At 43.0% G+C, this 27,256-nt stretch overlaps 1 protein-coding gene across 2 annotated transcripts in view; it reads right to left on the bottom strand.

The window, feature by feature from the left end:
- LOC106587983 (tumor protein p53-inducible protein 11) overlaps positions 1 to 27,256 on the bottom strand; it is a 71,057-nt gene that overhangs the window by 6,492 nt on the left and 37,309 nt on the right. For both annotated transcript variants that reach the window (XM_045708332.1, XM_045708331.1), the window contains 4 exons: positions 21,078 to 21,136; positions 8,265 to 8,313; positions 5,367 to 5,457; positions 496 to 597 (listed from right to left, as the gene is read on the bottom strand). In XM_045708332.1, the coding sequence (XP_045564288.1) occupies positions 496 to 597; positions 5,367 to 5,457; positions 8,265 to 8,313; positions 21,078 to 21,136 (301 nt within the window). The remainder of the gene's footprint in view (positions 1 to 495; positions 598 to 5,366; positions 5,458 to 8,264; positions 8,314 to 21,077; positions 21,137 to 27,256) is intronic.

The following is a 27,256-nucleotide window of genomic DNA, read 5'->3' as shown; positions in this document are numbered from 1 at the left end:
CTGACCATAGACACTACTGATCATAGACACTACTGTTACTGATCATAGACACTACTGTTACTGACCATAGACACTACTGTTACTGATCATAGACACTACTGATCATAGACACTACTGTTACTGATCATAGACACTACTGTTACTGACCATAGACACTACTGTTACTGATCATAGACACTACTGTTACTGATCATAGACACTACTGTTACTGATCATAGACACTACTGATCATAGACACTACTGTTACTGATCATAGACACGTTACTGATCATAGACACTACTGTTACTGATCATAGACACTACTGTTACTGATCATAGACACTACTGTTACTGATCATAGACAGTCCTGTAACCTACAGATAGTCTTTAAAGAACAACTCTGATGACATGTTCCAATCATAAACCAATAGGTGAAGCCCGGTGCATCCTTACTGCATAGTTGTTAGTTTGTGTCGTTAGTAAATGGATATAAAGACAGAACAACGGATCCCTCACCCAGGAACTGGACAGACAGGAGGCAGGCCTCGGAGAGCAGGGTCCACTGGATAATGGCTTTCTCTGCCGTGTACAGACCTTTCCACATGATCAATGAGACACCTGGAGAGAGAGAGAGAGAGCGAGAAGAGAGAAGAGCGAGAGAGAGAGAGAGAGCGAGAGAGAGCGAGAAGAGCGAGAGAGAGAGAGAGCGAGAGAGCGAGAGAGAGCGAGCGAGCGAGAGAGAGAGATGTTTAGCATTAGGGTGAGGCCTACAGTAGTCTAGTGTAGCCAGCCTTCTAAAACCCTGTTTTCTCCATCACTCCACTATTGGAAGTACTGTGAAAAGCCTGGGTTTCCGAGGTCAGGTCTACATTGGTTCACATCAGAACTGAACCAGACAACCAAATCTCTCAGCTACAATTCCTTCCTTACAGATGTGGTATCAGAGCAGTATGTTGGAAGTGGCTGATTTTAACACTGTACTAGAGTAGAACGTACATCCTCTCCATCAGGAAGTAGTGAGCCCTTCTGATGACCCCAGCACACACAGAGAGGGTAGATGCAGTATAATACTATATTTAGAACTATATAGTACATCTATGGCTCTGTTCCAACCCCAGGCTGTTACTGAACAGACAGTAGAGGAACTGTGTCTGTGTTGCAAATGGCACCCTATTCCCTATTAGTGCGCACTACTTTTAACCAGAGCTCAATGGACCCTGGACAAAAGTAGTGCACTATAAAAAAAGGGAATAGGGTGCCATTTGGGATGGACGCCGTATCTTCACCCCTGTTGCCTACAGCCTTCCGCTGTTAAGGGATTATCCTCTCTTCCTTCCTGCCTTTCTCAGTAGGGTTCCTCCTTCCATCCATCTCTCCCTCCATCCGAGGGGGACTGTACAGTCACGCCTTGCTGTACTCAAATGCACTCATCATGTAATACTGTAAAACATGGCAGACTGAATACAGACCTCTTAATACCCTGTGACAAAAAACTATTGAAGCATTCATGATTATTACTACTATCTTATTTAGCTAGGTAAGCCCTAAGCTGGTTCTGGTCCTACCTGTTATTTAGCTAGGTAAGCCCTAAGCTGGTTCTGGTCCTACCTGTTATTTAGCTAGGAAAGCCCTAAGCTGGTTCTGGTCCTACCTGTTATTTAGCTAGGTAAGCCCTAAGCTGGTTCTGGTCCTACCTGTTATTTAGCTAGGTAAGCCCTAAACTGGTTCTGGTCTTACCTGTTATTTAGCTAGGTAAGCCCTAAGCTGGTTCTGGTCCTACCTGTTATTTAGCTAGGTAAGCCCTAAACTGGTTCTGGTCCTACCTGTTATTTAGCTAGGTAAGCCCTAAGCTGGTTCTGGTCCTACCTGTTATTTAGCTAGGTAAGCCCTAAGCTGGTTCTGGTCCTACCTGTTATTTAGCTAGGTAAGCCCTAAGCTGGTTCTGGTCTTTCCTGTTATTTAGCTAGGTAAGCCCTAAGCTGGTTCTGGTCCTACCTGTTATTTAGCTAGGTAAGCCCTAAGCTGGTTCTGGTCCTACCTGTTATTTAGCTAGGTAAGCCCTAAGCTGGTTCTGGTCCTACCTGTTATTTAGCTAGGTAAGCCCTAAGCTGGTTCTGGTCCTACCTGTTATTTAGCTAGGTAAGCCCTAAGCTGGTTCTGGTCTTACCTGTTATTTAGCTAGGTAAGCCCTAAGCTGGTTCTGGTCCTACCTGTTATTTAGCTAGGTAAGCCCTAAGCTGGTTCCAGTCTTACCTGTTATTTAGCTAGGTAAGCCCTAAGCTGGTTCTGGTCCTACCTGTTATTTAGCTAGGTAAGCCCTAAGCTGGTTCCAGTCTTACCTGTTATTTAGCTAGGTAAGCCCTAAGCTGGTTCTGGTCCTACCTGTTATTTAGCTAGGTAAGCCCTAAGCTGGTTCTGGTCCTACCTGTTATTTAGCTAGGTAAGCCCTAAGCTGGTTCTGGTCCTACCTGTTATTTAGCTAGGTAAGCCCTAAGCTGGTTCCAGTCTTACCTGTTATTTAGCTAGGTAAGCCCTAAGCTGGTTCTGGTCCTACCTGTTATTTAGCTAGGTAAGCCCTAAGCTGGTTCCAGTCTTACCTGTTATTTAGCTAGGTAAGCCCTAAGCTGGTTCTGGTCCTACCTGTTATTTAGCAAGGTAAGCCCTAAGCTGGTTCTGGTCCTACCTGTTATTTAGCTAGGTAAGCCCTAAGCTGGTTCCAGTCTTACCTGTTATTTAGCTAGGTAAGCCCTAAGCTGGTTCTGGTCCTACCTGTTATTTAGCTAGGTAAGCCCTAAGCTGGTTCTGGTCCTACCTGTTATTTAGCTAGGTAAGCCCTAAGCTGGTTCTGGTCCTACCTGTTATTTAGCTAGGTAAGCCCTAAGCTGGTTCCAGTCTTACCTGTTATTTAGCTAGGTAAGCCCTAAGCTGGTTCTGGTCCTACCTGTTATTTAGCTAGGTAAGCCCTAAGCTTGTTCTGGTCTTACCTGTCCCATCTAAAAGGAGATACAAAGTGAGATTGCATTGTATTACATAATGTATTCTCATTGTGATTTAGAGATGGAAATGTTTAATGTATAATTGAATAAGGTTATAGCAGGTGGTCTTTACAATCCAGTTAAATATATTCGTTTCTTTACTGGCAGAAAAACCCTCCAGACATCTGAATGTTATCCTCTTGTCATACCTGGTGCCTCTTCCTGGGCCAACTAATCACTCAACACAAACTACAGGATCCAGAATGCACTGCTTCATGTCCTCACTTTAACACTGTTCATCAACAACAAGTGTACTCTACCCTAGAGGAGTTAGTCAGGAACGAGACAGGACCATTAAATATTAAGAAGTACAGTTTTTAAATCATTTATAGCTGGTGAGACTGAGCGGTTTCCCTGGCAGAGAAGTGGCAGTAGACAGCCCTTACTGAGTGCTGCTCCTCCATAGAGTCTGATACTGTCACAGTAGACAGCCCTTACTGAGTACTGCTCCTCCATAGAGTCTGATACTGTCACAGTAGACAGCCCTTACTGAGTAGTGCTCCTCCTCCATAGAGTCTGATACTGTCACAGTAGACAGCCCTTACTGAGTAGTGCTCCTCCATAGAGTCTGATACTGTCACAGTAGACAGCCCTTACTGAGTACTGCTCCTCCATAGAGTGTGATACTGTCACAGTAGACAGCCCTTACTGAGTACTGCTCCTCCTCCATAGAGTGTGATACTGTCACAGTAGACAGCCCTTACTGAGTACTGCTCCTCCATAGAGTCTGATACTGTCACAGTAGACAGCCCTTACTGAGTAGTGCTCTCCTCCATAGAGTGTGATACTGTCACAGTAGACAGCCCTTACTGAGTAGTGCTCCTCCTCCATAGAGTCTGATACTGTCACAGTAGACAGCCCTTACTGAGTAGTGCTCCTCCATAGAGTCTGATACTGTCACAGTAGACAGCCCTTACTGAGTACTGCTCCTCCATAGAGTGTGATACTGTCACAGTAGACAGCCCTTACTGAGTACTGCTCCTCCTCCATAGAGTGTGATACTGTCACAGTAGACAGCCCTTACTGAGTACTGCTCCTCCATAGAGTCTGATACTGTCACAGTAGACAGCCCTTACTGAGTAGTGTCCTCCTCCATAGAGTCTGATACTGTCACAGTAGACAGCCCTTACTGAGTAGTGCTCCTCCTCCATAGAGTCTGATACTGTCACAGTAGACAGCCCTTACTGAGTACTGCTCCTCCATAGAGTCTGATACTGTCACAGTAGACAGCCCTTACTGAGTACTGCTCCTCCATAGAGTCTGATACTGTCACAGTAGACAGCCCTTACTGAGTAGTGCTCCTCCTCCATAGAGTCTGATACTGTCACAGTAGACAGCCCTTACTGAGTATGCTGCTCCTCCATAGAGTGTGATACTGTCACAGTAGACAGCCCTTACTGAGTAGTGCTCCTCCATAGAGTCTGATACTGTCACAGTAGACAGCCCTTACTGAGTACTGCTCCTCCATAGAGTCTGATACTGTCACAGTAGACAGCCCTTACTGAGTAGTGCTCCTCCATAGAGTCTGATACTGTCACAGTAGACAGCCCTTACTGAGTAGTGCTCCTCCTCCATAGAGTCTGATACTGTCACAGTAGACAGCCCTTACTGAGTACTGCTCCTCCATAGAGTCTGATACTGTCACAGTAGACAGCCCTTACTGAGTAGTGCTCCTCCATAGAGTCTGATACTGTCACAGTAGACAGCCCTTACTGAGTAGTGCTCCTCCTCCATAGAGTCTGATACTGTCACAGTAGACAGCCCTTACTGAGTACTGCTCCTCCATAGAGTGTGATACTGTCACAGTAGACAGCCCTTACTGAGTACTGCTCCTCCATAGAGTCTGATACTGTCACAGTAGACAGCCCTTACTGAGTACTGCTCCTCCATAGAGTCTGATACTGTCACAGTAGACAGCCCTTACTGAGTAGTGCTCCTCCATAGAGTCTGATACTGTCACAGTAGACAGCCCTTACTGAGTAGTGCTCCTCCTCCATAGAGTCTGATACTGTCACAGTAGACAGCCCTTACTGAGTAGTGCTCCTCCATAGAGTCTGATACTGTCACAGTAGACAGCCCTTACTGAGTAGTGCTCCTCCTCCATAGAGTCTGATACTGTCACAGTAGACAGCCCTTACTGAGTAGTACTGCTCCTCCATAGAGTCTGATACTGTCACAGTAGACAGCCCTTACTGAGTACTGCTCCTCCATAGAGTCTGATACTGTCACAGTAGACAGCCCTTACTGAGTAGTGCTCCTCCTCCATAGAGTCTGATACTGTCACAGTAGACAGCCCTTACTGAGTACTGCTCCTCCATAGAGTCTGATACTGTCACAGTAGACAGCCCTTACTGAGTAGTGCTCCTCCATAGAGTCTGATGGAGATCCTGGTGGTCCTGAGCTCAAACACAAACTCATAGAGCTGACTGGGGAACACTAGAGCCTGTAGAGAGAGACAGGGAGAGAGAGAGAAGAGAGAGAGGGGAAAGAGAGGTGGGAGAGAGAGAGAGCGCAAGAGAGCGGGAGAGAGAGGGAGAGGAGAGAGAGGAAGAGGAGAGAGAGAGGTGGGAGAGAGTGCGCAGGAGAGCGGGAGAGAGAGAGCGAGAGAGAGCGAGAGAGTGCGCGAGAGAGGCGAGAGAGAGCGAGAGAGAGCGAGAGAGAGGGAGAGGAGAGAGAGGAGAGAGAGGGGGAGAGAGAGAGCGTAGGAGAGCGGGAGAGAGAGAGCGAGAGAGAGAGAGGGAAGAAGTGCTCAGTGTTACATATGTTGTGAAATAATAATAACAACATAGTATAATAAGGATTTTGATAGCCCCAGAGACAGTTGACAACCCATACAGCAGTAGTGTCTTCTGTCCTGGTTCTGGGTATATACACACACCGGGGTTACAGGCTTTCCCCCCAACCAGGTAATAACACTCCTGATTCAACTAATCAACAAGCCCTTGATAAGTCAAATCAGATGTGTTGTTGTTAGTGTGGGGCTGGAGAACAAGCCTGCACCCCCTGTCCATCCCCAGGTTGAACCATGCTGTCAAAGCAATTGGACTGGGAGATATCTATACAGTACAGGAGAGGTCAAGCTAAGTCCAGTTGACTAATGTACAGTACTTACTATTAAGGCTATGGTAGAAGTCCAGTTGACTAATGTACAGTACTTACTATTAAGGCTATGGTAGAAGTCCAGTTGACTAATGTACAGTACTTACTATTAACGCTATGGTAGAAGTCCAGTTGACTAATGTACAGTACTTACTATTAAGGCTATTTTATTTATTTTATTTTATTTCACCTTTATTTAACCAAGTAGGCAAGTTGAGAACAAGTTCTCATTTACAATTGCGACCTGGCCAAGATAAAGCAAAGCAGTTCGACACATACAACAACACAGAGTTACACATGGAGTAAAACAACATACAATCAATGATGCAGTAGAAGAAAAAAAAAATAATAATAAAAATAAAAAAAAATAACACTATATACAATGTGAGCAAATGATGTGAGATAAGGGAGGTAAAGGCAAAAAAATGCCATGGTGGCAAAGTAAATAAAGTATAGCAAGAAAAACACTGGAATGGTAGATTTGTAGTTTGAAGAAAGTTCAGAGATAAAATATAAATAATATGGTGCAAAGGAGCAAAATAAATAAATACAGTAGGGGAAGAGGTAGTAGTTTGGGATAAATTATAGATGGGCTATGTACAGGTGCAGTGATCTGTGAGCTGCTCTGATAGCTGGTGCTTAAAGCTAGTGAGGGAGATAAGTGTTTCCAGCTTCAGTGATTTTTGTAGTTCGTTACAGTCATTGGCAGCAGAGAACTGGAAGGAGAGACGACCAAAGGAGGAGTTGGCTTTAGGGGTGACCAGAGAGATATACCTGCTGGAGCGCGTGCTACAGGTGGGTGCTGCTATGGTGACCAGTGAGCGGAGATAAGGGGGGACTTTACCTAGCAGGGTCTTGTAGATGACCTGGAGCCAATGTGTTTGGCGACGATTATGAAGCGAAGGCCAGCCAACGAGAGCGTACAGGTCGCAGTGGTGGGTAGTATATGGGGCTTTGGTGACAAAACGGATGGCACTGTGATAGACTGCATCCAGTTTGTTGAGTAGGGTATTGGAAGCTATTTTGTAAATGACATCGCCGAAGTCGAGGATTGGTAGGATGGTCAGTTTTACGAGGGTATGTTTGGCAGCATGAGTGAAGGATGCTTTGTTGCGAAATAGGAAGCCAATTCGAGATTTCACTTTGGATTGGAGATGATTGATGTGAGTCTGGAAGGAGAGTTTACAGTCTAACCAGACACCTAGGTATTTGTAGTTGTCCACAAATTCTAAGTTAGAACCGTCCAGAGAAGTGATGCTGGACAGGCGGGCAGGTGCAGGCAGCGATCGGTTGAAGAGCATGCATTTAGTTTTACTTGTGTTTAGGAGCAGTTGGAGACCACGGAAGGAGAGTTGAATGGCATTGAAGCTCGTCTGGAGGGTTGTTAACACAGTGTCCAAAGAAGGGCCAGAAGTGTACAGAATGGTGTCGTCTGCGTAGAGGTGGATCAGAGATTCACCAGCAGCAAGAGCGACATCATTTATGTATATAGAGAAAAGAGTTGGCCCAAGAATTGAACCCTGTGGTACCCCCATAGAGACTGCCAGAGGTCCAGACAGTAGGCCCTCCGATTTGACACACTGAACTCTGTCAGAGAAGTAGTTGGTGAACCAGGCGACGCAATCGTTTGAGAAACCAAGGCTACTGAGTCTGCCGATGAGGATGTGGTGATTAACAGAGTCAAAAGCTTTGGCCAGGTCAATGAATACGGCAGCACAGTATTGTTTCTTATCGATGGCGGTTACGATGTCGTTTAGGACCTTGAGCGTGGCTGAGGTGCACCCATGACCAGCTCTGAAACCAGATTGCATAGCGGAGAGGGTGCGGTGGGATTCGAAATGGTCGGTAATCTGTTTGTTGACTTGGCTTTCGAAGACCTTAGAAAGGCAGGGTAGGATGGATATAGGTCTGGTAGAATGGTATGCTATGGTAGAAGTCCAGTTGACTAATGAACAGTACTTACTATTAAGGCTATGGTAGAAGTCCAGTTGACTAATGTACAGTACTTACTATTAAGGCTATGGTAGAAGTCCAGTTGACTAATGAACAGTACTTACTATTAAGGCTATGGTAGAAGTCCAGTTGACTAATGAACAGTACTTACTATTAAGGCTATGGTAGAAGTCCAGTTGACTAATGTACAGTACTTACTATTAAGGCTATGGTTGTGAACAGAACAGCAGACATGAGAATCCATATCCTAGAAAGAAAACACAGAAGACAGACATAAATGCATGTATTGATCAGAAACACAGGAGAGGAATAAACACAGTTATTGATAATCAGAAACACCCTAGACAGAGATCAGAGAACAATGGGATCCATTGGGCCATTCAGGATGCGAACAGAGTGACTGATCCAGCTGTCAGTATGAGTCCTGTACTTCTCCTGTATTCTCCCACAGTGCAACTATCATATCAAATAGGCTACAGGAAGTAACTCATGTACTCCTGTATTCTCCCACAGTACAACTATCATATCAAATAGGTTACAGGCAGTAACTACTGTATATTCTGTCTGTTGATGGTTCTATAAGGATCCTATATTCTGTTGATGGTTCTAATAAAGATCCTATATTCTGTTGATGGTTCTATAAGGATCCTATATTCTGTCTGTTGATGGTTCTATAAGGATCCTATATTCTGTTGATGGTTCTATAAGGATCCTATATTCTGTTGATGGTTCTAATAAAGATCCTATATTCTGTTGATGGTTCTATAAGGATCCTATATTCTGTCTGCTGATGGTTCTAATAAAGATCCTATATTCTGTCTGATGGTTCTAATAAAGATCCTATATTCTGTCTGATGGTTCTAATAAAGATCCTATATTCTGTTGATGGTTCTAATAAAGATCCTATATTCTGTTGATGGTTCTATAAGGATCCTATATTCTGTTGATGGTTCTAATAAAGATCCTATATTCTGTTGATGGTTCTAATAAAGATCCTATATTCTGTCTGCTGATGGTTCTAATAAAGATCCTATATTCTGTCTGATGGTTCTAATAAAGATCCTATATTCTGTCTGATGATGGTTCTATAAAGATCCAATATTCTGTGTGATGATGGTTCTATAAAGATCCTATATTCTGTTGATGGTTCTATAAAGATCCAATATTCTGTCTGATGATGGTTCTAATAAAGATCCTATATTCTGTCTGATGATGGTTCTAATAAAGATCCTATATTCTGTCTGATGATGGTTCTAATAAAGATCCTATATTCTGTCTGCTGATGGTTCTAATAAAGATCCTATATTCTGTCTGATGATGGTTCTATAAAGATCCTATATTCTGTCTGCTGATGGTTCTAATAAAGATCCTATATTCTGTCTGATGATGGTTCTAATAAAGATCCTATATTCTGTGTGATGATGGTTCTAATAAAGACCCTATATTCTGATGATGGTTCTATAAAGATCCTATATTCTGTCTGATGATGGTTCTAATAAAGATCCTATATTCTGTCTGCTGATGGTTCTAATAAAGATCCTATATTCTGATGATGGTTCTATAAAGATCCTATATTCTGTCTGATGGTTCTATAAAGATCCTATATTCTGTCTGCTGATGGTTCTATAAAGATCCTATATTCTGTCTGATGATGGTTCTAATAAAGATCCTATATTCTGTCTGCTGATGGTTCTAATAAAGACCCTATATTCTGATGATGGTTCTATAAAGATCCTATATTCTGTCTGATGGTTCTATAAAGATCCTATATTCTGTCTGCTGATGGTTCTATAAATATCCTATATTGTGTCTGCTGATGGTTCTAATAAAGATCCTATATTCTGTCTGATGATGGTTCTAATAAAGATCCTATATTCTGTCTGCTGATGGTTCTAATAAAGATCCTATATTCTGTCTGATGATGGTTCTAATAAAGATCCTATATTCTGTCTGCTGATGGTTCTAATAAAGATCCTATATTCTGTCTGTTGATGGTTCTATAAAGATCCAATATTCTGTCTGATGATGGTTCTAATAAAGATCCTATATTCTGTCTGATGGTTCTAATAAAGACCCTATATTCTGTCTGATGATGGTTCTATAAAGATCCTATATTCTGTCTGATGATGGTTCTAACAAAGATCCTATATTCTGTCTGATGATGGTTCTATAAAGATCCTATATTCTGTCTGCTGATGGTTCTAATAAAGACCCTATATTCTGTCTGATGATGGTTCTAATAAAGACCCTATATTCTGATGATGGTTCTATAAAGATCCTATATTCTGTCTGCTGATGGTTCTAATAAAGATCCTATATTCTGTCTGCTGATGGTTCTATAAAGATCCTATATTTTGTCTGATGATGGTTCTATAAAGATCCTATATTCTGTCTGTTGATGGTTCTATAAAGATCCAATATTGTGTCTGATGATGGTTCTATAAGGATCCTATATTCTGTCTGATGATGGTTCTATAAAGATCCAATATTCTGTCTGATGATGGTTCTAATAAAGATCCTATATTCTGATGATGGTTCTAATAAAGATCCTATATTCTGCTGATGGTTCTATAAAGATCCTATATTCTGTCTGATGATGGTTCTAATAAAGATCCTATATTCTGTCTGATGATGGTTCTAATAAAGATCCTATATTCTGTCTGATGGTTCTATAAAGATCCTACATTCTGATGATGGTTCTAATAAAGATCCTATATTCTGTCTGATGATGGTTCTATAAAGATCCTATATTCTGTCTGCTGATGGTTCTATAAAGATCCTATATTCTGTCTGATGATGGTTCTAATAAAGATCCTATATTCTGTCTGATGATGGTTCTATAAAGATCCTATATTCTGTCTGCTGATGGTTCTATAAAGATCCTATATTCTGTCTGCTGATGGTTCTATAAAGATCCTATATTCTGTCTGATGATGGTTCTATAAAGATCCTATATTCTGTCTGATTATGGTTCTATAAGGATCCTATATTCTGATGATGGTTCTATAAGGATCCTATATTCTGATGATGGTTCTATAAGGATCCTATATTCTGATGATGGTTCTATAAGGATCCTATATTCTGTTGATGGTTCTATAAGGATCCTATATTCTGATGATGGTTCTATAAGGATCCTATATTCTGATGATGGTTCTATAAGGATCCTATATTCTGTTGATGGTTCTATAAGGATCCTATATTCTGATGATGGTTCTATAAGGATCCTATATTCTGATGATGGTTCTATAAGGATCCTATATTCTGATGATGGTTCTATAAGGATCCTATATTCTGATGATGGTTCTATAAGGATCCTATATTCTGATGATGGTTCTATAACGCTCCTATATTCTGTTGATGGTTCTATAAGGATCCTATATTCTGATGATGGTTCTATACGGATCCTATATTCTGTCTGCTGATGGTTCTATACGGATCCTATATTCTGTTGATGGTTCTATAAGGATCCTATTCTCTTCACACTACAACAACCATATGAAAGGCCTACTGGTATTAGAGAATGTAAGCGTACCAATTGGCACTCCTATTCCCTTATTAAGTACACTACTTTTGAACAGGGTTCTTGTCAAAAGTAGTGCACTATATAGGGAATAGGGTGCCATTTGGGACACAGAAAGTGAGAAGGAACTAAATGAGAGAGGAAATCTAATGTCTGCTCCCTGTCTGTATAATGAAGCTTCTGTTAAGATCACAACACCTTTTATGTCTGGCTGCTGGGAGCAGTAAACACTGGCTGCATCCCAAATGGAATCCTATACCCTACATAGTCCCTTTGGGTCCTGGTCTAAAGTAGTGCACTATATATGGAATAGTGTGGCATTTGGCCTGGAGTCAGTGGACATTCATTTTCTTTTCATGTCCTGCTTCTCCATCACTCAAGCTTTGATGTGTACACTTTCCATGACCTTAGTCCGGGGGGGGGGGCAAAGTACTGCCCGCGAGACATTATTTAAATGTAATAAATATTATTATATTTGAGTTAAGATTTTTGGCCTAAAATGACTCATTCCATGATACACAAACAACCTCCAATAGATGGCGCTGTAGCCTGGCAAGCGCGCACTGTATTTCGGCCTACAGTCTGATTCAGAATGCGCTCAGTCATCATAGCCACTTCATTGCTTGACGACTTTTGACGTGAAAAATAAGTGCTGCGAAAATTAGAAAAGTGGACTCTGAATGTTGTGTTTTTAAAGAAGAATGGACAGCAAAATACTTTTTTTTTTTATACTAATATTGGACATAAGGCGGTACTGTCTGATATGCCAAGAAAGTGTTGCTGTTTTTAAGGAATATAATTTCAAATCGTCATTTTTCAAGCAAGCATGCTAACTACGCTAGCTATATGTCCTCTCAGGAAAAGGCAAGGAAGGCTTCAAAACTTGCCACAAACTTAAAAGCCCAACAAAATACGCTTACTAAACGGTGCTCTACTCCAGACTCCGTAACTAAGGCAAGCTACATAGCGGCACATAAAAATCTAAGTATAGCAAACATTTTACTGAAGGGGACTTTGTGGTGGAGACTGCTGGTATATTTTGTCCTGAGAGAAAAAGCCAATTTGAGAAAATTAGTTTATCACGCAGAACCATCACCAGGCGCGTGGAAGTGATAGGTGAGGAGCTAATCTCCCAGTTGAAGAAAAAAAAAAAGCAGATGGCTTTGATCTGTTTTTTTCTATAGCACTGGATGAGAGCAGTGACATCAGAGACACCGCTCCACTTAACATGTTTCTCAGAAGAATAAATGACAACTCTCCATTCTTCCGATGGAATCAATGATGTGAACAACCAGGGGCTGATTTATCTGACAGGGTGTCTGCCTGCATGGGAAAAAAATGTATCTACCATGGAGCAAACTGACAAATGTCACAACAGATGGATCACCAAATCTAACCGGTAAAAACATTGGGCTACTAAAAAGATTATAAAGACAAAAGTAAAAGAAGAAATATTGATATTTCTTCACTGTATTATTCGTCAGGAAGCCCTGTGTAAAAGTGTGTTAACGCTGGAAAATGTTGTCAAAGTGGTTGTAAAACTTGTCAACTTTATACGGGCAAGGAGGCTTAACCATCGTCAGTTCAACTTTATACGGGCAAGGAGGCTTAACCATCGTCAGTTCAACTTTATACGGGCAAGGAGGCTTAACCATCGTCAGTTCAACTTTACACGGGCAAGGAGGCTTAACCATCGTCAGTTCAACTTTATACGGGCAAGGAGGCTTAACCATCATCAGTTCAACTTTACACGGGCAAGGAGGCTTAACCATCATCAGTTCAACTTTATACAGGCAAGGAGGCTTAACCATCATCAGTTCAACTTTATACAGGCAAGAAGTCTTAACCATCATCAGTTCAACTTTATACAGGCAAGGAGGCTTAACCATCATCAGTTCAACTTTATACAGGCAAGAAGTCTTAACCATCATCAGTTCAACTTTATACGGGCAAGGAGTCTTAACCATCATCAGTTCAACTTTATACAGGCAAGGAGGCTTAACCATCATCAGTTCAACTTTATACAGGCAAGGAGGCTTAACCATCATCAGTTCAACTTTATACAGGCAAGGAGGCTTAACCATCATCAGTTCAACTTTATACAGGCAAGAAGTCTTAACCATCGTCAGTTCAACTTTATACGGGCAAGGAGGCTTAACCATCGTCAGTTCAACTTTATACGGGCAAGGAGGCTTAACCATCATCAGTTCAACTTTATACAGGCAAGGAGGCTTAACCATCGTCAGTTCAACTTTATACAGGCAAGGAGGCTTAACCATCATCAGTTCAACTTTATACAGGCAAGGAGGCTTAACCATCGTCAGTTCAACTTTATACAGGCAAGGAGGCTTAACCATCATCAGTTCAACTTTATACAGGCAAGGAGGCTTAACCATCGTCAGTTCAACTTTATACGGGCAAGGAGGCTTAACCGTCATCAGTTGAACTTTATACAGGCAAGGAGGCTTAACCATCATCAGTTCAACTTTATACAGGCAAGGAGGCTTAACCATCATCAGTTCAACTTTATACGGGCAAGGAGGCTTAACCATCGTCAGTTCAACTTTATACGGGCAAGGAGGCTTAACCATCGTCAGTTCAACTTTATACGGGCAAGGAGGCTTAACCATCGTCAGTTCAACTTTATACGGGCAAGGAGGCTTAACCATCATCAGTTCAACTTTATACAGGCAAGGAGGCTTAACCATCGTCAGTTCAACTTTATACAGGCAAGGAGGCTTAACCATCGTCAGTTCAACTTTATACAGGCAAGGAGGCTTAACCATCATCAGTTCAACTTTATACAGGCAAGGAGGCTTAACCATCATCAGTTCAACTTTATACGGGCAAGGAGTCTTAACCATCATCAGTTCAACTTTATACAGGCAAGGAGGCTTAACCATCATCAGTTCAACTTTATACAGGCAAGGAGGCTTAACCATCATCAGTTCAACTTTATACGGGCAAGGAGGCTTAACCATCATCAGTTCAACTTTATACAGGCAAGGAGGCTTAACCATCGTCAGTTCAACTTTATACAGGCAAGGAGGCTTAACCATCATCAGTTCAACTTTATACAGGCAAGAAGTCTTAACCATCATCAGTTCAACTTTATACGGGCAAGGAGGCTTAACCATCGTCAGTTCAACTTTATACAGGCAAGGAGGCTTAACCATCGTCAGTTCAACTTTATACAGGCAAGGAGGCTTAACCATCATCAGTTCAACTTTATACAGGCAAGGAGGCTTAACCATCATCAGTTCATTCAGCTGCTCAATGACTGCGAGGCAGAGCACCAAGACTTGTTGTACCATGTTCTCTGGCTAAGCCTGGGAAAAGTATTTTGCCATGTGTGGGAACTGAGATCAGTATGTTCCTTGATATGGTTGATAAAGCTGACGACTTCTCCGAGTTGAAAGACACCGACAGGCTGGGCGTTCGGTGTGGACATACTGGGGCATGTGAAAGATCTGAATGTGAAACTGCAGGGAAAAATTGTGTTTTTGTGCTTCAACTGTATTCCAACGTGAAAGCATTCAAGACCAAACTTATGTTGTTCTCCAGACAAATGAGAAGCCGGTCTCTCGCTCATTTTCCGACACTGGCCGCGCAATGAACGCGCCCACATCGCAGTTCTGCACTGAGACATACAGCAGCACTTTGATCGACCTGCATGAGTTTTCCCGCCGCTTCTCAGACTTCACCAAGAATGAGACTGAGCTGGAGCTTGTATCTTTCCACAGTGAGAAAGCACCACCAAATCAAATCAAATATTATTTGTCACATGCGCCTAATACAACAGTGAAACAGTGAAATGCTTACTTATAAGCCCTTAACCAACAATGCTTTAAGAAGCTTTAAGAAAGTGTTAAGAAAAAAATATATAGACAGGTACAAAAAAAATTGAAAATAAAAGTTACAAATAATTCAACAGCAGCAGTAAAATAACAATGTGGAGGCTATATACAGGGGGTACCGGTACAGAGTCAATGTGGAGGCTATATACAGGGGGTACCGGTACAGAGTCAATGTGGAGGCTATATACAGGGGGTACCGGTACAGAGTCAATGTGGAGGCTATATACAGGGTGTTACGGTACAGAGTCAATGTGGAGGCTATATACAGGGGGTACCGGTACAGAGTCAATGTGGAGGCTATATACAGGGGGTACCGGTACAGAGTCAATGTGGAGGCTATATACAGGGGGGTACCGGTACAGAGTCAATGTGGAGGCTATATACAGGGGGTACCGGTACAGAGTCAATGTGGAGGCTATATACAGGGGGTACCGGTACAGAGTCAATGTGGAGGCTATATACAGGGGGTACCGGAACAGAGTCAATGTGGAGGCTATATACAGGGGGTACCGGTACAGAGTCAATGTGGAGGCTATATACAGGGGGTACCGGAACAGAGTCAATGTGGAGGCTATATACAGGGGGTACCGGTACAGAGTCAATGTGTGGGGGCACCGGTTAGTGGAGGTATTTGAGGTAATATGTACATGTAGGTAGAGTTATTAAAGTGACTATACATAGATAATAAACAGAGAACAGCAGCAGAGTAAAAAAGGGGTCTGGGTAGCCATTTGATTAGATGTTCAGGAGTCTTATGGCTTGGGGGTAGAAGCTGTTAAGCCTTTTGGACCTAGACTTGGTGCTCCGGTACCACTTGCCCTGTAGTAGCAGAGAGAACAGTCCATGACTAGGGTGGCTGGTCCTTCACTCTGACAATTAATCCACACATAAAACGGTCAACCGAATCGTTTCTAGTCATCGCTCCTCTTTCTAGGCTTTTTCTTCTCTTGACTTTATATTGAGATTGGCAACTTTCATAAATTAGGTGCATTACCGCCACCAACCTCGTTCGTCTTTCAGTCACCCACGTGGGTATAACCAATGAGGAGATGGCACGTGGGTACCTGCTTCTATAAACCAATGAGGAGATGGAAGAGGCAGGACTTATAGCGTGATCTGCGTCACAAATAGAACTAACTTCTATTTTAGCCCGTGGCAACGCAGACTCATTGGCTCGCGCGAGCAGTGTGGGTGCAATAATTGAACAATATAGATTTCTACATTTATTTTGCGACGCGAGCGGTGTAGTCAGCCTGTTAGACTATACCACCGTGATCAACACACTTCATTACCTTCATTACCACACCTTTCCCAGGGACATGAAACAAGCTAAAGTTATTCCTCTGTATAAGAAGGGGATAAAGTCTGACCCTGGGAATTATAGGCCTGTATCTATCCTCTGTGTAACATCAAAGATCCTGGAGAGAATTGTACATGAGCAAATGTATGAATATGTTAACAAACAGGGTCTAATGTCTGATTTTCAGTCGGGTTTTAGAAAAACATACTCCACTGATTCATGTCTACTTTACTTGACTGACTTCATCAGGAAAGAGATTGATGAGGGAAATCTGTGTGGAGTGGTCCTGCTTGACCTACAGAAGGCCTTTGATACAGTTAACCACTGTCTCCTAATCTCCAAACTGGAGGCACTGGGGTTGAGCAGTATCCCTCTAGGCTGGGTAAAGTCCTATTTATCAGGGAGGGAGAAAGTAGTAGAGGTTAATGGTTCACTGTCTCAGGCAAAACCAATGAGTTGTGGCGTTCCGCAGGGCAGCGTGCTTGGGCCTCTGCTGTTTTTATTGTATATTAACGATATGAAAGATGCTTGTTCTTGCCGTCTTTTTCTTTATGCGGATGACTCTACTCTACACATCTGGTGTCTCACAAAAGTAAAACTATGTTGGAGAGCATATTTAGCACAGAGCTTACTAACATTAGCAAATGGCTTGGAGATAATAAGCTATCTCTGCACTTAGGGAAAACTGAAGCAATTATTTTTGGATCCAGACCTAAATTGTGTAGTTCGTCTGAAATCAGAGTGGAGTTAGGGGGTGAGGTGCTGACTACTAAAACCTCTGTTAGCTACTTGGGATGTATCCTTGATGGAAGCTTGGGAGGTGTGAGCATGGCCAATAAGGTGCTAGGGAAGGTTAATGCCAGGACTAAGTTTTTGGCTAGAAAGTCCAAGCTGCTTGATAAGGACTCCATGAAAGTGCTAGCTACTGCCCTCATTCAATGTCATTTTGACTATGCTAGTACTTCCTGGTTTGGGGGCTTATCTAAACTTATGAAGCTCCAGATAGGCCAGAATAAGCTGATCAGGGTAGTGTTGAAGGTGAGTCCACGTACTCACATAGGCAGGAGCTGCTTTCAGGAACTAAACTGGCTGCCTGTTGAAGCTACGGTGTCCCAGATTAGACTAGGTTTGGTTTACAGGAGTATTTATGGTCCTGCGCCCAGATATCTAAGTGATTACTTTCCTCGTGTTAGGGATGCACACAATCACAGCACCAGATCAGGTGTTGCTGATGTGTGCTTATACAGGTTCAGGAGTAATGCTGGGAAAGGTACTTTCTTGTATACTGGAGCCTCAGAATGGAATGAGTTGCCTCTGCCTATAAAAACAACATCCTCTCTGGGCAGCTTTAAAAATAAAGTAAAACTATGTTTGATGTCCTCTGTGCCCATTGAATAACCCCTATGATGTAACTGGAATGATGAGACAGATGTTCTTATCTGTTTTTGTTTTATTATTTCACTGCCATACTGTGTTCCATCTTGTCCAGCCATCTTGTCTCGAGAGGACCACAATGGAAATAAGTCCCAGACTTTATTGTGTTATCCTCCATGATTTTATTAATGTGCATGTATGGCTTTTAAGTTTTATGTGTGCATGTTTTTTAAAATGGTCGAATTAATAAACTAAACTAAACTACAACACACACACAAATCGCTCCCCATAAAATGCAGCATTAACACTGCATGCTTCTCATCAAGGTTTATAATCTACTGAAGAGTAGAAGGATGTACGGTAAGCAGTGAACACTATGCACACTACACCGATTCCATCTGGACAAATCTCAACGATACATGGAACTTGAAGTTCTCAACCTGCTCCACTGCAGCCCCGTCAATCATCTCCTTTGTCTTGATCACGTTGAGAGAGAGGTTGTTGTCCTGGCACCACACGGCCAGGTCTCTGACCTCCTCCCTATAGGCTGTCTCGTCGTTGTCGGTGATCAGGCCTACCACTGTTGTGCCATCGGCAAACTTAATGATGGTGTTGGAGTCGTGCCTGGCCATGCAGTCATGAGTGAACAGGGAGTACAGGAGGGGAACTGAGCACGCACACCTGAGGGGCCCCCGTGTTGAGGATCAGCGTGGCAGATGTGTTGTTACCTACCTTTGCCACCTGGGGTTGGCCCGTCAGCGAAGTCCAGGATCCAGTTGCAGAGGGAGGTGTTTAGTCCCAGGGTCCTTAGCTTAGTGATGAGCTTTGAGGGCACTATGGTGTTGAACGCTGAGCTGTAGTCAATGAATAGCATTCTCACGTAGGTGTTCCTTTTGTCCAGGTGGGAAAGGGCAGTGTGGAGCGCAATAGAGATTGCATCATCTGTGGATCTGTTGGGGCGGTATGCAAATTGGAGTGGGTCTAGGGTTTCTGGGATAATGGTGTTGATGTGAGCCATGACCAGCCTTTCAAAGCGCTTCGTGGCTACAGACGTGAGTGCTACGGGTCGGTAGTCATTTAGGCAGGTTACCTTACTGTTTTTGGCCACAGGGACTATGGTGGTCTGCTTAAAACATGTTGGCATTACAGACTCAGACAGGGAGAGGTTGAAAATGTCAATGAAGACACTTGCCAGTTGGTCAGCACATGCTCGGAGTTCACGTCCTGGTAATCTGTCTGGCCCCGCAGCCTTGTGAATGTTGACCTGTTTAAAGATCTTACATCGGCTACGGAGAGAATAATCACACAGTCATCCGGAACAGCTGATGCTCTCATGCATGCTTCAATGTTACTTTCCTCAAATCGGGCACAGAAGTAATTTCACTTGTCTGGTAGGCTTGTGTCACTGGGCAGCTCACAGCTGTGCTTCCCTTTGTAGTCTGAAATAGCCCTGCCACATCCGCCGAGCGTCGGAGACGGTGTTGTATGATTAAATCTTAGTCCTGTTTTGATGCTTTGCTTGACACACAGGCTCATCGACACCCAACGAGACAGTGCTTTGAAGAAGTTCAAAACAGCAGCAATAGACCAGTTCTATGGCTCACTGAATTAAACAATGTTTCCAAACATTAAAAAGCCCAAAGGATGTTTGTTTTATTCAGGTCCACATTTGTGTGTTTCAACAGAAGTTTTCAGTCATGAATTACAACAAATCCCGTCACAGGTCAAATTGAACAAATGACCACTTGTCAGCTGTTTTGAGAATCTCTACATCAAAGATGACAGCAGACTTTGATGCCCTTGCCAAGATAATGTGAACAATGGGTCTGGTCACCTAAGACTTGAATAACTGTGACTGGGGTAATGTTAATGTTTTTTCATGGTGATGGTTATGCAGTGAGAATTATCCAACAATGCACTTGGATACAGGTCATAACTAAAATCAGTCAGATTTGGGCTGAGGTGATTGGATAACTGTAACTATGGCTCACGATGGAGATGAGAATTGTTCCTTAATATGCTTTCAGAAACAGACCATTCCAAATTAAACGGATGCTCTTACCATGTTTCACTATATATAAAACACATCTGCTGTTACATTTGTCATGTCTCCAGTCATATAATATATATATATATTTTTAAGTTTGCATATTGTGACTGTCAGTTTGATTGTACTTTACAAGGGTAGAGATGCAGGATCTGTGTTTGACTGTCTGTGATGTTATAAATGATGTCCATTTTGTGAATAATTTGTTCACAAAAAACAAAGGTAGAGATGGTACACGGGTAGAATTGTTCAGCAAGCGTATGTACCCCTACAGTACACTAGTAGTTACGTGTCCATGTGAAAATGAATAAAGGCTTCACATGTTTTGTCATATATACATATAGTATGTGGCCTTTCAATTGGTTTCAAAAAGTCAATGTGGCCCTTGAGCCAAAAGGTTTGCCCACCCCTGCCTTAGACTATACCACTATGATCAATACACTTCATTACCTTAGACTATACCACTATACACTTCATTACCTTAGACTATAACACTATACACTTCATTACCTTAGACTATAACACTATACACTTCATTACCTTAGACTATAACACTGTACACTTCATTACCTTAGACTATACCACTGTACACTTCATTACCTTAGACTATACCACTATACACTTCATTACCTTAGACTATAACACTGTGATCAATACACTTCAGAGGCGGGGGGGGGTCCTATATCAGGACTCTAACTCAGAGATGTTTGATACATACAGTCGTCTACCTCAGGCCTATTGTCAGAGAATGTAGTCTCTGATCTGACCTCAGGCCTATTGACTACAGTAGATCAGGACTCTTACTCAGAGATGTTTGATACATACAGTCTCTGATCTGACCTCAGGCCTATTGACTACAGTAGATCAGGAATCTTACTCTAAGATGTTTGTTATATACAATCTCTGGTCTTACCTGAGGCCTATTGGCTCTCGTACGCCAAACCTCATCTGATTTCCCAGCATCTGACTGATCTGTAAGATAAATAGAAAACACAATACATCTCAATTCAATACATCTTGATTTAATAAACCATTTAACCATTCTACAAGCAAAGGGACTCATAAGCCCAAAGTCAAGCACTTAGTGACAACTGTATCAGTTGAAAGTGCTATACAAACATACATTGATTGATGGATTTGCCTTACACTGCAGCAAACAGTAATATTATTGTTATTCATCTCTTCACTATTCAGTATCCCTTTCAGCTCACATCAACAGGGTTAAAAATCCAGCTAGTAAGGGTCAGGGTTCAGCTGGAGAGACAGAGACAGAGTAACACATACACAGACAGAGTAACACAGACAAAGTAACAGAGTAACACAGACAAAGTAACACAGGCAGAGTAACAGACTAACCCAGGCAGAGTAACACAGGCAGAATAACAGCATAACAGAGTAACAGAGACAGAGTAACACAGGCAGAGTAACAGAGACAGTAACACAGGCAGAGTAACAGAGACAGTAACACAGGCAGAGTAACAGAGACAGTAACACAGGCAGAGTAACAGGGTAACACAGGCAGAGTAACAGGGTAACACAGGCAGAGTAACAGGGTAACACAGGCAGAGTAACAGGGTAACACAGGCAGAGTAACAGGGTAACACAGGCAGAGTAACAGGGTAACACAGGCAGAGTAACACAGGCAGAGTAACAGGGTAACACAGGCAGAGTAACAGGGTAACACAGGCAGAGTAACAGGGTAACACAGGCAGAGTAACAGGGTAACACAGGCAGAGTAACAGGGTAACACAGGTAACACAGGCAGAGTAACAGGGTAACACAGGCAGAGTAACAGGGTAACACAGGCAGAGTAACAGGGTAACACAGGCAGAGTAACAGGGTAACACAGGCAGGACGGGTAACACAGGCAGAGTAACAGGGTAACGTAACACAGGCAGAGTAACAGGGTAACACAGGCAGAGTAACAGGGTAACACAGGCAGAGTAACAGGGTAACACAGGCAGAGTAACAAGGTAACACAGGCAGAGTAACAGGGTAACACAGGCAGAGTAACAGGGTAACACAGGCAGAGTAACAGGGTAACACAGGCAGAGTAACAGGGTAACACAGGCAGAGTAACAGGGTAACACAGGCAGAGTAACAGGGTAACACAGGCAGAGTAACAGAGAAACACAGGCAGAGTAACAGGGTAACACAGGCAGAGTAACAGGGTAACACAGGCAGAGTAACAGGGTAACACAGGCAGAGTAACAGGGAAACACAGGCAGAGTAACAGGGTAACACAGGCAGAGTAACAGGGTAACAAGGTAACACAGGCAGAGTAACAGGGTAACACAGGCAGAGTAACAGGGTAACACAGGCAGAGTAACAGGGTAACACAGGCAGAGTAACAGGGTAACACAGAAACACAGGCAGAGTAACAGAGTAACACAGGCAGAGTAATAGAGTAACACAGACAGTAACAGAGTAACACAGACAGAGTAACAGAGTATTGGAACCAGGGACTGTAGTGACGCCTCTTGCATTGAGATGCAGTGCAGTGCCTTAGAAAGCTGCGCCACTCAGGAACCCAGGGTTCCCTCCACCCCTGGTACAATCTAATACACCTGGTACAGGTCCCCCCCCCCCCCAACAGTGGTACAATCTAATACACCTGGTACAGGTCCCCCCCAACAGTGGTACAATCTAATACACCTGGTACAGGTCCCCCCCAACAGTGGTACAATCTAATACACCTGGTACAGGTCCCCCCCCAACAGTGGTACAATCTAATACACCTGGTACAGGTCCCCCCCCAACAGTGGTACAATCTAATACACCTGGTACAGGTCCCCCCCAACAGTGGTACAATCTAATACACCTGGTACAGGTCCCCCCCCAACAGTGGTACAATCTAATACACCTGGTACAGGTCCCCCCCAACAGTGGTACAATCTAATACACCTGGTACAGGTCCCCCCCAACAGTGGTACAATCTAATACACCTGGTACAGGTCCCCCCCAACAGTGGTACAATCTAATACACCTGGTACAGGTCCCCCCCAACAGTGGTACAATCTAATACACCTGGTACAGGTCCCCCCCCAACAGTGGTACAATCTAATACACCTGGTACAGGTCTCCTCCAACAGTGGTACAATCTAATACACCTGGTACAGGTCTCCTCCAACAGTTAAACATAAAGTGTTGGTGTCATGAGCTGAAATAAAAAGATCCCAGAAATGTTTCATACGCACAAAAAGATTCTCTACATCCCTGTTAGTGAGCATTTCTCCTTTCCCAAAATAATCCCTCACCTGACAGGTGTGGCATATCAGGAAGCTGATTAAACAGCATGATCATTACACAGGTGCACTTTGTGCTGGGGACAATAAAAGGCCACCCTCTAAAATGTGCAGTTTTGTGACGCAACACAATGCCACAGATGTCTCAAGTTTTGATGGAGTGTGCAATTGGCATGCTGACTGCAGGAATGTCCACCAGAGCTGTTAGACAATGTTTACTACAAGTTTAGATAGCTGGCATGCTGACTGTAGGAATGTCCACCAGAGCTGTTAGACAATGTTTACTACAAGTTTAGATAGCTGGCATGGTGACTGTAGGTATGTCCACCAGAGCTGTTAGACAATGTTTACTACAAGTTTAGATAGCTGGCATGGTGACTGCAGGAATGTCCATCAGAGCTGTTGCCAGAGAATTTAATGTTCATTTCTCTACCATAAACTGCCTCCAACATCATTTTAGAGAATTTGACAATATGTTCAACTGGCCTCACAACCTCAGACCACGTGTAACCACGCCAACCCAGAACCTCCACATCCAGCTTCTTCACCTGTGGGATCGTCTGAGACCAGCCACCCAGACGGCTGATGAAACTGTGGAGTATTACTGTCTGTAATAAAACCCTTTTGTGGGGAAAAACGAATTCTGATTGGCTGGGCTAATTCTGATTCTCTCCCTCCCCTCCCGGAGGACCTGAGCCCTAGGACCATGCCTCAGGACTACCTGACATGATGACTCCTTGCTGTCCCCAGTCCACCTGGTTGTGCTGCTGCTCCAGTTTCAACTGTTCTGCCTGCGGCTGTGGATCCCTGACCTGTTCACAGGAAGTGCTACCTTGTCCCAGACCTGATGATTTTTACTCGCTCTCTCTCTCTCTACCACACCTGCTGTCTCTAACTCTGAATGATCGGCTATGAAAAGCCAACTGACATTTACTCCTGAGGTGCTGACCTGTTGCACCCTCGACAACCACTGTGATTATTATTATTTGACCCTGCTGGTCCGCTATGAACGTTTGAACATCTTGGCCATGTTCTGTTATAATATCCACCAGGCACAGTCAGAAGAGGACTGGCCACCCCTCAAATCAAATCAAAGTTTATTTGTCACGTGCACTGAATACAACAAGTGTAGACCTTACAGTGAAATGCTTACTTACAGGCTCTAACCAATAGTGCAAAAAAGGTATTAGGTGAACAATAGGTAGGTAAAGAAATAAAACAACAGTAAAAAGACAGGCTATATACAGTAGCGAGGCTATAGAAGTAGCGAGGCTACATACAGACACCGGTTAGTCGGGCTGATTGAGGTAGTATGTACATGTAGATATGGTTAAAGTGACTATGCATATATGATGAACAGAGAGTAGCAGTAGCGTAAAAAGAGGGGTTGGCGGGTGGTGGGTGGGACACAATGCAGATAGCCCGGTTAGCCAATGTGCGGGAACACTGGTTGGTCAGCCCAATGGAGGTAGTATGTACATGAATGTATAGAGCCTGGTTCCTCTCTAGGTTTCTTCCTAGGTTTTGGCCTTTCTAGAGATTTTATCCTAGCCACCATGCTTCTACATCTGAATTGATGTTTGGGGTTTTAGGCTGGGTTTCTGTATAGCGCTTTGTGACATCTGCTGAAATAAGAAGGGCTTTATAAATACATTTGATTGATTGATTGGGCCTGGCTCCCCAGTGGGTGGGCCTATGACCAGGTCCCCTCCGACCACGGTACAATCTAATAGACCTGATACAGGTCCCCTCCGACCACGGTACAATCTAATACCTGAAAGGTCCCCTCGACCCGACAATCTAATAGACCTGATACAGGTCCCCTCCAGAACACGGTACAATCTAATAGACCTGATACAGGTCCCCTCCGACCACGGTACAATCTAATAGACCTGATACAGGTCCCCTCCGACCACGGTACAATCTAATAGACCTGATACAGGTCCCCTCCGACCACGGTACAATCTAATAGACCTGATACAGGTCCCCTCCGACCATGGCATGGTTCCTGTTTTATTCGTCCCCTGGTCTGCTCTACCCTTTAAAAGGGCCCATCTGCAGTTGAAACAATAACAAAGTGTACTGTTTCGGTAAGAAGCTGAGGGATGGGGCTGGAGAAATGTACCCACTCTCAAATTCATAGACCCGAGCTATGGATGCAGGGACTAACCTGATCGTTTTAACCATGTTTTGAGTCTATACAGCGTTTGTTTACATTAACTTTGTCTACCAACATTGGAGTAAAACAAGCTTGTATTTTGGGTTGAACTAGGCTGATGAGGCAATTATAAAAGTTATGTTCTTTAAGAATCAATGGGTACATGTCATTAATGTATAAGTTCACAATGGATGTACCAACACTATTGAAGGCCAGGTCCAAAACCCCCAGCATGCATCTCTATCTGACTGGGCTAAATCTCTTCTTTAGTCAATCTTCTCCTCCCATTTCCTCCATAATGTTTATTTCCAGATTTGGTGCCTGATATAAAACTCTGATATCAGGGTCAGAGTCTTTCTCAAGAGCCACGTGAAGAGATTCAGACACAGTAGTCGGACGGACCAGGATTGACATGATATCCTCACAATAGGTTGTGAGGCTGAGAGAGAAAATAGTGAACAGGAAGTGACACAAACAGTAAAAACTATAAACTCAAGAGGTGTTTGGCTTTGCGGACATGTTCACACTCCCGTTAGATATGTATTTATTTACAATGAGGTTTGCAGCAAAGTATAATACCACATTTGTTTTATTTAACCTTTATTTAACTTGGCAAGTCAGTCAAGAACAAATTCTTATTTAGAATGACGGACTACACCGGCCAAACCAGGACGACGCTGGACCAATTGTGTGCCGCCCCATGGGACTCCCAATCACAGCCGGTTGTGATACAGCCTTGTGACTTGGAAGGGTGAGAAAATGAAATAGTTTGTGTTGAAAAGGGCCCCATCTCTCACAAAATAGAAGGAAACAGATGTTTTGGCTTGAAATAAGAGCCAAGAACATCTCCAGCTCTCAGACAGAGAGAACTACAGCATGTCAAAACACATGTGATTCCTTAAGTGAATGTAAACATGTCCCCAAAGTCAATGCATGTATTGTAGGCCTATCTGGGCGACTTAATATATTGTAGGCCTATCTGGGCGACTTAATATATTGTAGGCCTATCTGGGTGACTTAATATATTGTAGGCCTATCTGGGTGAAAGAATGTATTGTAGGCCTATCTGGGCGACTTAATGTATTGTAGGCCTATCTGGGTGACTAAATATATTGTAGGCCTATCTGGGTGACTTAATATATTGTAGGCCTATCTGGGTGAAAGAATGTATTGTAGGCCTATCTGGTTGACTAAATATATTGTAGGACTATCTGGGCGACTTAATGTATTGTAGGCCTATCTGGGTGACTAAATATATTGTAGGCCTATCTGGGCAACTAAATATATTGTAGGCCTATCTGGGCGACTAAATATATTGTAGGCCTATCTGGGTGAAAGAATGTATTGTAGGCCTATCTGGTTGACTAAATATATTGTAGGCCTATCTGGGCGACTTAATGTATTGTAGGCCTATCTGGGTGACTAAATATATTGTAGGCCTATCTGGGCGACTAAATATATTGTAGGCCTATCTGGGCGACTAAATATATTGTAGGCCTATCTGGGTGACTTAATATATTGTAGGCCTATCTGGGTGACTAAATATATTGTAGGCCTATCTGGGTGACTAAATATATTGTAGACCTATCTGGGTGACTAAATATATTGTAGGCCTATCTGGGTGAATAAATGTATTGTAGGCCTATCTGGGTGAATAAATGTATTGTAGACCTATCTGGGTGAATGAAT

Source organism: Salmo salar, chromosome ssa26 (assembly GCF_905237065.1).
Source record: "Salmo salar chromosome ssa26, Ssal_v3.1, whole genome shotgun sequence".
NCBI lineage: Eukaryota > Metazoa > Chordata > Actinopteri > Salmoniformes > Salmonidae > Salmo > Salmo salar.
The sequence above is the reverse complement of the archived record's forward strand: the minus strand, read 5'-3'. Positions and strand labels throughout refer to the sequence as shown.